At 39.8% G+C, this 16,268-nt stretch overlaps 1 protein-coding gene across 17 annotated transcripts in view; it reads right to left on the bottom strand.

Moving 5' to 3' along the window:
* The window catches only part of atp2b2 (ATPase plasma membrane Ca2+ transporting 2), an 838,415-nt gene that overhangs the window by 216,592 nt on the left and 605,555 nt on the right, over nucleotides 1–16,268 (bottom strand). For all 17 annotated transcript variants that reach the window (XM_087994228.1, XM_087994235.1, XM_087994236.1 and 14 more), the window contains one exon: nucleotides 15,672–15,797. In XM_087994228.1, coding sequence (XP_087850354.1) covers nucleotides 15,672–15,797 — 126 coding nt within the window. The remainder of the gene's footprint in view (nucleotides 1–15,671; nucleotides 15,798–16,268) is intronic.

Genomic DNA, 16,268 nt, shown 5'->3' with positions numbered 1-16,268 from the left:
AATTCATAGGTTTCATGTTGAGGAAACAGTTGGTGTTAATGCTCAGCTTTACTGAGTTTTTTTATTCATTTGTGGGATGTAGGTGTCGCCGACCTCTAGTCTTCAATAGTGTTCTAGAACTTTGAAATAGCAATTTGTATATAGTGTTCAGGTGTAGCTGCTGTACAGAACAACAGCATTAGATGAAATAAGAAGAACCAGAAGAAAATGTGTATTCGGAATTGTCTATAAGACTCAAGAGCCTCGAGCTCAACCAAGAACTTTCACTGACAATAAGGATGATGTAAACTCGGATGGATGAATCCTTTCTGCAGTAAAAATCCAATTTTAAGTTGCTAATTAAGGCAGAATTTCAAGCTGCTGAGAAAAACTGTCAGGCTGTGATCAGTGCATACAAGATGGCCAGATTTACAAGCAGGAAAGCTTTTACAGAGTACTTTCATCACTGCTGCTAACAATAGTATTTTCTATGCCTAATTTACCCCTCTTTTGAAGTGCATCTGAAGCCGGCTTTTATAAATCTATGCCGACAGAAGTGGATCTGACAATTTGAAGGAACGAAGACAGATTTTGCCATTACAGAGGAAAACAGAAAATGCCTTACTTTTCCACTGCACTGGTGAAGAATTAGATGGCACTTCTGAAACACTTTTACCTGAGGAAGATAACTGAGTTATCTACAAAGGCATTGACAACTTATTTCAGGCTGAAGCAAAATACAATAGACGAGACAAACATTTTCAGATGCAAGAAGTAACAACCAATGTGCTGATGATCCAGTACTGCACAGAATTGAAATTGTTGGCAGACAAATGTAACTTTGGAGAAATAGATAAAAAGAAACTGTTCGCTCTTGTAAAAGGATCGAGAGTGAGCGGGCGCAGGTTTAAACTACTGGCAAAGGAAACAAAAGCAATACAAGAAAAACGGTTTTCATGCGGTGGATTGCTAAAGTCTAAAATGTACTGCCAGAGATTGTAGTAGAGGCAGTTTCAATAAAGGTACTCAAAATGGAATTAATTAATTTTCACAGATATTGTGAGAAAACAGAAGAATGACATTAAATGAAATGCTTACGTGCAGAGCTGGTGCAAATGTGAGAGGCCGAATAGCTTCTGCACTGTGAGAATTCTGTGACTGTTGTAAAGTTGGAAAGGTATACAGAAAATAAGAACACTGACCACCTCAGGATGGGTCTCCAGCCAACTATGCCAGGCAGCCCTGGAGAAATCTAAAATGTGATTAGAGCGAGTGAGCTTTGCAAGGTAATGATCACTGTCTGAATCCACAGCTATTAAAGTTAAGGCTATGTGAAACTACATGCCAAGTTCAATACCTATTAATGATGTTCATAGCTCATCTGACAGGAAATCAAAGCAACGGTGGTCACACTGAGTCCAAAGAATGTTCCACCATGGCATTGCTTATCCACAGTGGACACATGCCTAACCAGTAAGCAGGGAAAAATCCACAAAAAAAATGAATTGCATTAAGCATATTTATCACTCATCAGCACAACTGACTACCAAGGGCACACATATGCATATCACTAAAAAAGGGAAAGGGAATGCAACCAAGATAGAGGCAAATGACCTGAACATATTTTGGTGCTCTCTTTCAACCACAGAAAGCAGCACTGTGTGACAGTGATCATTGGCTGTTCCGATGTAAATACTCCCATTGCTACTGCACCATGATTAGTCATGGAAGACAAGAAACTTCAGGAGTCTCCGTTCATTGTAAACCAAGGAGTGAGAACATTTTCTTTAAACACTGACAAAACACTGAAAGTATTCAGAACTTTTGAAAATTTAATCCCATTCAAAGACACCAGGTGAAGGCAATATTTAACATTGTATGTAGAGATTGAGAGATATCCTGCAATTTTCACACAGCAACAGATGTATACGTGATTACCATCACAAACACCATTCTGATGCAAACAACATTCTTAAATGGTATGCTGACCACTTCATTGGCATTGAAGATGTTTCATGTAAACAGCACATTGATCCCAATTTGCTTCCGGTTATGATTAAAAAAAAAGTGAATAACATTTCAGTGTCAGGAAACAGATTTAGATGGAACTTTAGTTCTCACTTGATCCTGAATTCAAAGAAAATGTTGGGGTGAGTCTGGCTGATGGGTGACATCCATTTAAAACATCAAGAACCCCAATAAGTAAGAACCAGATTAGAATCTGCACTGGCATGCACTTACAAAATGGTGTGATACAACAATACAGTCACTTGGCTCTGGCAACTGATTGTGCCATGCAGAAAGTGCAATAATTAAACATTTTGTTAAGCCTGACTCCACTGTAGGATACCAAAAAATCAAGTTTGACGAAGAATGAGAGTATCTTATTATCTCATGTTGGACTTTTTTCACAGAACAGGCTCAACTTTGCCAATAGTTTAGCAGCTGAGGCATTTTAACACTCGATTCAGTCTGTACTGCAAGAACTTCAAGGCAAAACTTCAATGATGACATTCTCATCTACTGTCACACTGACAGTGAACTGGAGAGACAACTGTACGCATGCCTACATATCTCAGAGGATGCAACCTGATGTTGATCAATGACAAGTGCTTGTGCAGTAAAAGTGGAATCAAATTCTTTGGTTGTGTATTCAATAGTGAAGAAGAATCACCAAACTGATGGAAATTTGAAGCAATTGCAAATGCCATGCAGGAAGTCTGGAATCAGCCTGCACTCACCATGTACTGTGGTTACTTCATTCCTGATCTCACTCTGCTATTTGTCCCCATATGTAACCTGACAAAAGGAATATCAAATGGGAAGGGAATACATCACACATAAGATATAGGAGCAGAATTAGGCCATTCAGTTCATCAAGTCTGCTTGGCCTTTCGATCCCAGCTGATTGGGTTTGAGAAACCTTTCTCCTCCTTTCTCCCCATAACTATTGATCACTTCATTAATCAAGAACCTATCTGTCTCTGTCTTAAATACACTCAATGACTTGGCCTCCACAGCCTACTAGGGCAATGAGTTGCACAGATTAACCATCCTCTAAGTGAAAAAAAACTCTTCCTCATCTCAGTTCTAAATGGTCATCTCTTCACTCTGAAGCTTTGCCCTCGAGTCCCAGTCTCTCCTATTAGTAGAAACATCTTCTCCACATCCACTCTGTCCAGGCTTCTCAATATTTCATAAATTTCAATGAGATACACTCTCGTCCTTCTAAATTCCAGAGTGCTCAATCACTCCTCATGTGACAAGCCCTTCATCCCCGAGATCATTCTTGTAAACCTCCTCTGGACCCCCTTCAAAGCTAATATATCCATCCTTAGAAACGGGGCCCAAAACTGCTCAGAATATTCCAAATGTGAACTGACCAGAGCCTTATGTAGCTTCAGCAGTAAGTCTCTACACTTGTATCCTAGCCCTCTGTAAATGAATGCTAATACCACATTCGCCTTCCTAACTTCTAACTGAACCTGCATTTTAACCTTAAGAAAATCCTGAAGTAGCAGTCCCAAGTAAAGCATGCACATTGTCAAGTCTTTATGACCCCCTCAAGATGTCTGGTCCAGGATTACAGACTGATGTTAATGTAGACTTTGCAGATTTATATACTGGTAAGTACTAACTTGCTACCACTGATGACTGCAGCACATTTCCAGTCGTGAAAATACCTCCATGAAAACAGTTAGCCTAAAGTTTGACCACATTTTTCATGGAATACTTCAAACAGTAAGATGTGACAATGGGCTCTCATTTAACAGTGGTGAAATCAGTAAATTTGCAAACTATCTAGATTTAACTCATTCAATGATCACGTCCCATTGGCCCAGAGGTATAAGGGAAATCAAGAGATTTCTGCAAACCTTGGAAAGAATGTCAAATACATGACAATGACAGATGCTACAGATGAGAGCAAGTCATGGAAGCAAAAGCTGTACTGGTTTATTCGCAATCACAGAGCAACTCAACATTTGACTGTTGGAAAGCTTCCAGCTACACTCATCCCTTAATATTTACCATAGCCTTGGAGAGGGAAAGGAGCAGTTACCAAGGGAAGATATTTAATTGGGGAAAAGGAAATTATGATGCTATCAGACAAGGGTTGGGAAGTACAGACTGGGAGCAATTGTTCCACAGAAAGGGCACATCAGACATGTGGATACCGTTTAAGGAGCAGTTGTTGCGAGTGATGCATGAATCTGTTTCTCTGAGACAGGTAAGAAGGGGTAAGATTAAGGAACCTTGGATGACGAGAACAGAGGAGCTTCTCGTCAAAAGGAAGCAGGCAGCTTACATAAGGTGGAGGAAGCAAGGATCTAGCACAGCTTTACAGGATTACAGGCTTGCTAGAAAGGAGCTCAGAAATGGACTGAGGAGAGCCAGGAGGGAGCACAAAAAAGGCTTGGCAGGAAGGATTAGGGAGAACCCAAAGGCATTTTACTAATACGTAAGGAATAAGAGAATGATCGGAGAGAAGGTAGGGCCGAGCAGGGATAGTGTAGGGAACTTGTGCGTGGAGTCTGAGCACTTAGGGGAAGCCCTAAATGAGTTTTTTGCTTTGGTTTTCACTAAGGAAAGGGGCCTTGTTGTGAATGAGAACTTTGAGGAGCTGGGATACAGGCTTGAACAGATTAAAATTGAAGACGTTGGTGTGCTGGAAATTTTGGCAACATTAAGATTGATAAGTCCCCAGGGCCAGACCAGATTTATCCTAGACTGCTCTGGGAAGCGAGAAAGTAGGTTGCTAAGCCGCTGGTGAAGATCTTTGCTTCCTCACTCTCCATTGGATTCGTACCGGAGGATTGGAAGGAGGCGGATTTTGTTCCTCTTTTCAAGAAATGGAATAGGGCAATTACAGATCGGGCAGTCTTACGTCTGTGGTTAGCAAGGTTTTGGAAAGCATTCTGAGGGATAGGATTTATGACTATTTGGAAAAACCAGTCAGCATGGTTTTGTGAGGGGCAGGTCATGCCTCACAAATCTTATTGAGTTCTTTGAGAAGGTGACAAGACACGTCGATGAAAGTCAAGCAGTGGATGTGGTGTATATGGACTTCAGCAAGGCATTTTATAAGGTTCCCCATGGTAGGCTCATTCATAAAGTTAAGAAGTATGGAATACAGTGAGATTTAGCTATCTGGATTCAGAATTGGTTGGCTGACAGAAGGCAGAGAGTGGTTGCAGATGGAAAGTATTCTGCCTGGAAGTCAGTGTTGAGTGGGGTCCCGCAGGGCTCTGTTCTTGGGCCTCTGCTCTTTGTAGTTTTTATAAATGACTTGGATGAGGAGGTTGAGGGGTGGGTTAGTAAATTTGCAGATGACACAAAGGTTGGAGGTGATATTGATAGTATCGAGGGCTATTGCAGGCTGCAGCACAACAGAGATAGGATGCAGAGCTGGGCTGAGAAATGGCAGATGGAATTCAACCTGGATAAATGTGAAGTGATGCATTTTGGAGGGTCAAACTTGAATGCTGAATAAAGGATTAAGGACAGGATTCTTAACATCCACCATACACAAATGACAATGTGACAAAGTGAACTGTTTTTAATTGTTCAACAAATCTCTCATCCCATTGTAAATAAGTGAAGGGAAATTTAAAACATATAATAATTTGAATGGTCAAGTCATACCTTACTTTACTACTTAAGCTTTGGAGACAAATCACTGAAACATGCGATCTCTCTAATTTAACAAAGAGAGGAATGCAGGATTGGATGATTTTGAAACAGTAATTAATAGATGGTGTTTACTTGTAGTTGCCGTACAGAACAACACCAATTGATGGAGCTGTCAGAAGCAGCAGGAGAAAACAAGGTGGATGCTGTGTAATAGGAGATATTATTGTATTCTGGTTTGTTGGAGCTGTTTCTAAGTCTCAAGTACCTCACATTATTTCAAGAACCTTGACGCTGTTTGGTAAATCCTAATCAAAATACCACGATGTGTTCACTTACACTTAAGATATATAGAAATTAATGGAATATAGATTTAATGTTTGGATACAGATTACCCTGAAAGATCCAATGAATTTAAAAATTGGACATAATGTTGAATCCAGACATCTTAACATCAGCAAAATGAAGAGCAGAGCCACGGGACATTGAAGAGGACACTGTCTCAACTTCAAAACATTAAATACATTGCAAAGGGCATCCTGTGGTAGTTTCAAGCACATGTTTCATTATTATTGCAAAATTCCTGTTGTGCAAGCATCATGCTGGACTAACAAATATGCAATTAATAAATTCCATTCAAACAATGACAAAATATACTAATTTATTCACTCTCTGATGGTCTGACCTTCCATGATTATCATTCAAACGCAGTTAGTGCATTTTAATTTTGGTGTAAAGTGCAGGCACTGAGCTGGCTTAATTCCTGTTCAGTGACAGCAGCTTTTTTCCCCTAAAGAGGAAAGGTAAGAACAAACTGAATTTCCATTGGACATCATCACAAACTAGATGCCTGTTTTCGGTTTCCCCAGGTGATCTTCAATCGGTTGACAGGATGATGCTTATATGTCAGTGAATAGGCCCACAACTGAGCATTTGCTGAAGGGTAGTTCATTGATGAAATAGCTGAAGTTGTTGAGCAGGAGACACGACTTTGAGGGGCTCCTGCAGTGATGTCCTGGTTTGAGATGATGGCTATCCAACAACCAATACTTTTTATTAGGGATCATGCCATCCTTTTGAAGAGATTTTCCCCAATTCCCACTGACTGCCATCTTCCCAAGCTCTTAATCCATTCTTGCTTTGATGTCAAAGGCAGTCAGTCATTCCCGTCTCAACATCTAGAATTCAGCTCTCTTGTCCATGTTTGGACTCAAAATGGCCCTGATAGAAACCAAACTGCAAGTCTCTGAATAGGTTATTGGTGAGGAATTGGTCTTTAATAGCACCTTCTATCATTTTGCTGATGATTGAAAGCTGACTTAGGGAAACTGCTCATCAAACTTAATAAATGGCAAATAACTATGTCACCAGAGGAATGACACCCTGTGGCTTGCAGTTTTTACAGGTTTAAATGTCCAGCCCTGAAAGTTTAAAAATATGGTTGTGTTTGCTGTACTAACCTGCAGCATAAACTGGACTTAGCACAAGATCACAAAGTTTGAACATTTGAAATGGTGGCTTGTGCTGACTGCTCATGTAGTCTCACTGCCTTATCAGGGTGGCTTGTGAGGAAAACAACATTTGAAAAAAGGAAGGCTGAGAAATGATTTGAACACTTAATTTGAAATGAAATATAACAAAACACTTTACAAACATGAGAAGTGACATGTTTTGCAAACATTCTGTGAAAATTTAAACTGCAAGGGAACAGATGTTCTTTCCCAAACATTCTGAAAACACTAATGCTAATGGTTGTCTTGGCCATTGTTTGCAATTGAATGTTTAAGTGCGTAAGCAATTCAATAAGAACTGAACTAGTAAGCAGCGTCTTTAGCCTATATTTGATTATAAAGACAGTTGTGCTCTTCTCAATCTACTGTATATTTCCCTCAATGGAATTTCTTTTTGTGATTTAGATTGAACTTGTTATGAAAGGTGTAGTACATTTCAAGATCCGAGCTCTGTTGGGAAGGTGTAAATAACAGCATTCCGGTGCTTGGTCAAATCAGTGGGTAGGGTGGAATATGATGGTAAATCTAATTACTTGCTGTTGATAGCAAAGGGAAAGATGTGTCCCTGTTGAGAAGAAATTGGTTGAGGAAGATATAGTTAAACTGAATTGAATGATTTACAGTTGGGACTAATGAGAATACATCTGACATTGCAGAAGTGCTAAGACAAAGTGATCTTTGAGTATGGAGAACCAAATAATAAAAGTAGACATCACAAGCCTGAATTAAGATAAATAGCAATGCAGAGCTTACAGTCTGCAATGCTAAATGAGTGTCTTATGTTCCGTGAGGAGCAGTAAATGAAAAGCTGAATAGGTTACTGAGTGAAGGAACAATTAAGGAAGTGAAGAGCATTGAGAGGGCCATACCTATTTTGGTTGTTCACGAAACAGATCGAGTCATTCAGATTTGTGGAGATTATGAGCAAATAATAAGTAAGATGATCAAGAAGGACACTTATCCAATGCCTGTCAACAGCAAGTAATTAGATTTAACACACCTGTATCACCAAATGGATGATGAAGGTATCCACTCAATCCAGGAGAAGATTGAGAGGATTTTATAAACAACAAGATCTGAGAACAACGAAGAATTTGAAAGATTCATTGAAATTGTTGGTGTTTTGTTCTACATTCATTCACAAATTGGCTAATACATTCATTCCAAGGTATCAACTGCTCAAAATTGGAATAGATTTGCAGTTGTTTCTGGAGTGTTAGAAAGCACTTCAGTGATGAAGAAAATGCTAACTAATGATCCTGAACTGTGATCTCAAGAAAAGATTGGTTTTAGCATGCATTGCAAGGTTGGATGTGGTGTTATCTCAGATAATGGAAGATGTTATGGAAAGGTTTGGAGCAAGTGCTTCACGTACTTGAACAAAATCAAAGCAAAGATATTCCCAAGTTGAGAAAAGGATATTTACGATCATTTAAATATATGAACTAAGAGCAGAAGTATGGACAGCCACAATCCTTTTAAACAATCAGGTCTGTTCTGATTGTGGCCTCAATTCCACTTTCCTGCCTATCCTGAGACCATTTGACTCTCTTGTTCGTCAAAGATCTAGCTATGTCTTCCTTAAAAATATTATACTCTCCATCCACTCCGCTCTAGGGAAGAGAATTCCTCAGACTCTCAACTCTTGGAGAGAAAACACTTCTCCTCATCTCTGTCTTAAATGGCAGAATCTTAATTTTTAAACAGTCCACTAGCTCTTGTCTCTCTCCCAAGAAGAAACATCCTTTCAGTCTCCCCACTGGCAAGCCCCCTCAGGATCTTGCCTGTTTTATGAAGATCACCTCTCATTCTTCTAAACCTTAATGGATATGGACTAAATTGTCCAACCATTTCTGATAGGATGAAATCCTCTCCACCCCAATAAGTCATATCTGAACTGCTATGCCTGAAATAAGGAGGCCAAAACTACACGCACAACTCGGGATGCAGACTCTCCACTAACTTATATAACTATTTTTAAAAAAACTTTAATCTCCCATACTCTTGTAATAAACAACATTTCATTTGTATTTCTAAACATTTGCAATACCTGCAAACTAGATTTTTGTGATTCATATACCAGGCCACCTAAGTCCTTTTGTATCTCAATGTTCTACAATCTCTCTAAATATCAATAATATGCTACTCTTTTATTTTTCCTGCCAGTGTTGTCATATATATAGTTGGAAGTTCCACAAATTCTTATAGGGTAGGAAGCTTACTTTTTGAACTGACCACACTCTTATGATCAGATTTGGTTCAAGTAAGAGAATACCATTCCCCATAGCTTCAGACGAAGACTGGAGGTTGGCAAACGTAGTGCCATTGTTTAAGAAGGGCGGTAAAGACAAGCCAGGGAACTATAGACCAGTGAGCCTGACCTCAGTGGTGGGCAAGTTGTTGGAGGGAATCCTGAGGGACAGGATGTACATGTATTTGGGTACAGGAGTTGGGAGGTCATGTTGCGGCTGTGTAGGACATTGGTTAGGCCACTGTTGGAATATTGCATGCAATTCTGGTCTCCTTCCTATCGGAAAGATGTTGTGAAACTTGAAAGGGTTCAGAAAAGATTTACAAAGATGTTGCCAGGGTTGGAGGATTTGAACTATAGGGAGAGGCTGAACAGGCTGGGGCTGTTTTCCCTGGAGCGTCGGAGGCTGAGGGGCGACCTTATAGAGGTTTACAAAATTATGACTGGCATGGATAGGATAAATAAACAAAGTCTTTTCTCTGGGATTGGGGAGTCCAGAGCTAGAGGGCATAGGTTTAGGCTAAGAGGGGAAAGATATAAAAGAGACCTAAGGGGCAACTTTTTCACGCAGAGGGTGGTACATGTATGGAATGAGCTGCCAGAGGATGTGGTGGAGGCTGGTACAATTGCAACATTTAAGAGGCATTTGGATGGGTATATGAATAGGAAGGGTTTGGAGGGATATGGGCCGGGTGCTGGCAGGTGGGACTAGATTGGGTTGGGATAGCTGGTCGGCATGGACAGGTTGGACCAAAGGGTCTGTTTCCATGCTGTACATCTCTATGACTCTATGAGATGGGCATTGATTTGATTTTGATGGCCTATTAGGTCTATTGTCTCAAGATTTCCTCTGATGACAGGTTCATTTCTCACCACTGAGTTCCCTGTGAATTTATTTAAATGTACAAATGGCACAGCAAGGCCTACTAGGGAATTAGTGAAGAAACTTCAAAGCAAATGGTGCTTGGTAAGGTGCTCAATCATGGCATGAACATCTGGCCTGGGAAATACAATGATGAAAAATTGCAGGAGTATTTGTTGAAATTAACTGAGTGCATATTAAGGTTGTCTCCAATGTGGTTTCAGAATTATTATCCTGCCAAGACATCGAATGAGACTCTCAGAGGAACTTCATCAATAGCATATAGGGATGGTCCATATGAAAGTAGTAGCAAGAAGCTATGTTTGGTATACAAAGGTAGATGGAGATAGAAATGTAGAAGATAGAAGCAGGAGTAGGCAATTTGACTCCTCGATCTTGCTCCACCATTCAATATAACCATGGCTGATCAAGTTCAATACCTTAATCATGCTCTCCCCCATATCCCTTGTTCTCTTTAGCCACAGAAGCTATATCTATCTACTTCCTGCAAATCCATAAAGTATTTACCTAAACAACCACTGGTAGTGAATAGATGCTGAAGAGTTGCTGAAAGCTGGTGTGTCCTTCAGAATGAGAAATGGTTGAACCATGGTTCTTTTCAATCCATGGCAACTACAAGAATTAGGGTGTAGGTTTGCTCGTTGAGCTGTAGGTTTGATATCCAGACGTTTCATTACCTGGCTAGGTAACATCATCAGTGGCGACCTCCAAGTGAAGCGAAGCTGTTGTCTCCTGCTTTTTATTTATATGTTTGTCCTGGATGGGGTTCCTGGGGTTTGTGGTGATGTCATTTCCTGTTTGTTTTCTGAGGGGTTGATAGATGGTATCTAGATTTATATCCCAGGATAGATGTGTAGTTCTAGTCGGAATGGTGGGTTTTTTTTTTTCATCTCTGTGTAGGGCTACAAGGGAGAGAGGGTTGTGTCTTTTTGTGGCTAGCTGGTGTTTGTGTATCCTGGTGGCTAACTTTCTTCCTGTTTGTCCTATGTGGCAGTCCTTGCATGGAATTTTGTAGATGATGTTGGTTTTGTCCATGGATGGTACTGGGTCTTTTAAGTTTGTTAGCTTTTGTTTGAGAGTGTTGGTGGGTTTGTGTGCTACTAGGATTCCGAGGGGTCTTAGTAGTCTGGCTGTCATTTCTGAGACTTCTAAGACAGGCTAAGTAAAGACATGCCAGAGAATTCTTAGAGGCCTGGCACTCCAACCACAACGCCATAAACAAACACGTAGATCTAGATACCATCTATCAACTCCTACAGTCTGGATATCAAACCTACAGCTCAGCGAGCAAACCTACACCCTAAACCTCAACCTGAGCTACAAACCTTCACAAACCTTGAACTTTGAAGTGGATCGGAAAAGTATCTTGTTTTGGTGAACAGCTATAGACTGTAGATAAAATGTTGAGTCTATTGCCAATACAATTAATGTTAAAGCTCTCAGAAATCTTTGGAACCTCGAGACATGTTCAGTTATTGACTGTGCAGAAAGTACAAAGCCTGTAGACGCAGGAATTCAAACACATGATTCTCTGAAAGTGCAATTGCAAGTAGATAAAGGCATAAAAAGGCCAACAGCTTGGTGTGTTTTTTAATATTATAGTAAAAGTTTATCAAGTAGAGAAGACAAAATGCACTGGAAATAGTTAAATGACAGTGTTAATACTGTGGGCAATTTTGAGCACTTCAGTATAGGAATGATAATAAAGCCCAGGATAGTATGGAACATAAGCTCACTAGGATGATGAGTAGAATGGAAACGTTACAATTCTGAGAAGTGATCTAAGACATGGAGACAGTTTCCACAGAGGTTCAAAGGACCCAAAACAACCTTGTGTAATTACAGAGGACTCTTTCTACCTCACCCTCCACTCCACAACCCTTCACTTCCTTGGTAATTAGACATCTAGGTACATTGTGCACTAGGCGGTTTTAATTGATCAGGATCAGTTTAAGATTCGAGTATCAGCCTCTTCCCCTTCAGAGCAGTCATGAACAAAGGAACTGTGGGAAGACAACAGCTTGTGAATTTGATTTTGGATCACGTTCTGAAAGAGATAGTATTGAAATGATTGATCAAATGCCCTTCTTTAGAGCTGTAAATTCCAATGAATCATCTATGGGAATTCTGCAACAGATTCAGCTAGGACTCAGCTGCTGTGAGACAAGAACAGTTTCAACTCCAAAAGGCTGCCACTAACACACAGAAGGCAACCACTCCTTGTGTACTCGCTACTAAAGTCTTATCTGAATGAAGAACTAGATTGGTGTCAAATGGATACATAATAATGACTCCTAACTCTGGATTACTTACAACATTACTTATGATTACAACATGTGTCTTTTATAAATGGACATACAGCCAAAAGGTGAACTACAGATGTAAATTCAGTGGTTGACTGTTAAAGTTGTGTGTGAACCCATGGAATGTCACACCTGTAGAGGGCCATGGGCAATTTAAACAGAGATTTGACATAATGGCATTGAACTAATAATTCAATACTCCAGATTAATATTCTTGCGATATACATTTGAATTCCATCGTGGCAGATAGTGAACTTTGAATTCAATAATCATATGAAGTCTGGGATTTTAAAAAAAACTAGTCTATTTGTGACCATATGGCATTTTTATGATGCTGCCAGACCTGCTGAGTTTTTCCAGCATTCTCTGTGTTTGTTTCTAGATCACTAATATCCTTGAAGAAAGGAAACCTGCTGTCTTTACTTGCTCTGGTTGATATGTGACTCCAGGCCCCCAGCAATGTGATTGATTTTTCAAACAGTCTTCTGAAATGGCTGAGCAAGTCATTCGGTTCAAGGATAATTAAATTTGGACAAGAAATAGCTAGCCTTATCAATGACAATTACATCCCATGGGAGAATTTTAAAAAAGTTTGAAAAGGAAGAGATAATGAGGGGCTAATGCCCCTCTCTGCAGAAAGCCATCTGACTGCAGACATGACTTTCCTTCCAGAAATATGCAACAACAGAAAAAAGTGAGTTAAAAAGCAACTGCAGCCCCTAGTCTGTGTGTGTATTATTGGGCCAACGTGCTAGTTCGGTTTAGTGTGCTGTGAAGGGCACACAGCTTGAGAAAAACTTTTAAACAATTCTGTGCTGCAGATAAAAGGACTCTCTCTTTCTCTCTCTCTCTCTCTCACCCTGAATGCAAACCAGGAAGGTCACCTTTGAGAAGGAAACAGAACCAAGGTCTAACAGATAACTGCAGAGCTAAGAATCTTGAAAGCAACTGCTTCACCACCAATGCCTGTGTTACCAGCATCACCCAACATAACACCTGCAACACTCTGCCATTTCATCTTCAAATGTCTTTTTAAGCTGTTAACTTTTTACTCAACTTAAGATTTTAAATTGTGAGCATCTATGTCACATTTAATTTTGCACATTTAGTTTAACCCAAGAAAACCTGGCTTGATTTAATGTTTAGGTGCATTTGGATTGGGAATAGATATCCTCAAGGGAAGGGATCCTTTCTAAACTAAACTTGTGTGACCAAACAAGAGAGAGGTTGACTTGAGAAGGAAAGCCAGTTCCTCCGTCCTCACTTAAGACCATGACTATTTGTGAAATCTTGTCCAGTATCATAATGAATTGGGAACCATTGCTTTGGAACTGGCCATAACAGCTATCATCATGGAGCAACATTGTTGCAGGATATCATGGGTGCACAAATGTAGTCTATACAGGCACACATAGAAACAGTGCAAAAATATGATTGAATTCAATAAGTTTTTCTCTGTGGGGGTTTGGGTCCTGGTTTAATCTGTAGTAGCAAGCTAAGATTTCCCAATTCATGCTGATAAGGGAAGATACTTCAACTCAATGCGTAAGCTTAGAGAGCATGGGGAAGATCTAGAACTGATGTTTTGCATATTTTCAGCATGGATGTAAATCTCTGTGTTCACAGCTGGATTCATTTATCAAGCTAATGACAAAGCTGTTGACATTGAATGGGTCTTCAACTCTTCCCCAGGTTCTTCTTGCTGTTCCTGGGCCTCTTTACTTTCTGCAGCAAAGTTGTACAGCAAGCAGTAGTAAGAAGCTGAGAATCTAGCCGGACTGCACTGGAGGCTAACTGATTCAGACTCCTGCAGCACTGCATGCCATATTATAGAGTGTTTGACAACTCCTATACAGTTCATTTGATCTATTTTCAGCTGGTGGTTTAGGAAACTACAGATATGGACAAAAGGATAACTCTGATGACCAGGGAGTTTGCATGTGACTTGGTTTACAAGGTCAAATATTAGTAGGAACATGGACTGCTTTAAAATGATGGTTTGATGACAACTGTGGGAAATACAGCACCAAGTTACAGACAAGCCACACAATGAGATTACAATGCTTCACAATTTATAGTAGGAGCAGCATAACTGTAATGGACAATGTTGGGCTATTTTTAATAACATCCCACTGCACGAACAGGAATCCAACTACTTTGTAGTTCTCTCCTACTGCTCTTTGTTATCCATTGTAAACAGAATGAACTTGATGCCCTGTCAAAAAATTAGTCTGCTCCTTATTTCAGAGATCTGTGCACATATGATCGACTAATGTTTATCTGGTAGAAGCTTGAAAAGGAGAAATTTGTAGGGCTATAGGGAAAGCAGACAGTGCTGGGGCAATTAGGATTTCAGAGCAAACATAGCTATGATGGGTTAAATTGAATTGTCCTGTGCTGTATGATTCTGTACAAAGACTGAATTGGATAAAATTTGAGGGCAATTGTGACTTTAGCAATTCATCAGCAGTGATTTGTAACAGGTCTGACTGCATTTTCACAGGCATGGCTTCTCAGTGAAGGTACATACAGCTTGGCCTATTTCTCCTGCAATAGCAGTACATCTGAGGGTGCAGTCTCATTTACCCAGCCTTCCCTGTTCCTTTTATCCTCCAAAAGGTGAAGGTATTCAGGAGCTCTCAGAGAGAAAACCATTACATGGCAGCAGGAGCAGATAAAAATATAGCAACAGGCCCTTCAAAAACTCAACTGAAAACAAAGGGAAAAGTACAAATTATGAGCTAACAGTTTTTTTTAAAAGCTCTGTGTCGTTCCGATAAACCAATTCATGAGGGTAATTTTAAATCATCATACACTCATTTGTTTATGTCTGCCTACAAAGCTATATGTGTTTTCTGCATCCCTTCAAAACTTTATTGGGATAATGACAAAAAGACAAAACTTTCGGAGATGCAATATTTCAAATCTCTGCACAATTCTGAATCAGGAATGTTTTGAAAAGCACTTGAGCAGTGACTTTGTCAATAGTACATTTTTACACGCGTCAGAATCAAACCACAGCTTGAGGTTTAGCGATTTCAAATCCAGTCGTACGTTACAGATCAACTTGAAGGATTTGATCAATATCTAAGTATTTTCAGCTGCGATGAAATTACCTTTCTTGTCTTTCTTTTCCTCTTCCTCACCACCTGCACCCAGCAATGTGAATATGATGCCAGTCTGTGAGTTGACGCCCACGGCTGTGACAAGCATTTTGCCCGAACCCTCCATGACATGGGTACCTGTTGAAAGAAAAAGCAGGCAATGAAGATCGTAACTTCCATTCACCAAAAGCCAAATGGAATGTCATTGCCATATTACTAGATTTAAGAAAGTACAGGTTAATAGTGAGACAAATTACATTATCAATCACAATTTATAATTAATGCACATTGCATTGGTTGAAGGAAATATCTTATCAAAGTGGATAACTCCACAGCTGTGATTTAACACTAAGGTTTTGATCAGAAAAGGACCTGGTTAAACTTAAATTGAAAAATTACTGACCAGGATGCTACTAAGTCCATTCCTGAATTAGTACAGGCACTATTTTTAACTCTAACAGCTTTACTGGCATGCAGTTAGACACATATTATTATCCTTTATGATGACATGGATTCATTTTCTTCATAAAACAATACTGCCAGCTTGATTATGGAACCAGAATGGAGTCATAGAGTCAGAGGGATTTACAGCATGGAAATAGACCCTTC

This window comes from Chiloscyllium plagiosum, unplaced genomic scaffold (genome assembly GCF_037043375.1).
Source record: "Chiloscyllium plagiosum isolate Xiang-an unplaced genomic scaffold, Cpla_swu_hap1 HiC_scaffold_14, whole genome shotgun sequence".
Lineage (NCBI taxonomy): Eukaryota > Metazoa > Chordata > Chondrichthyes > Orectolobiformes > Hemiscylliidae > Chiloscyllium > Chiloscyllium plagiosum.
This window is presented reverse-complemented; position numbering and strand designations above follow the sequence as displayed.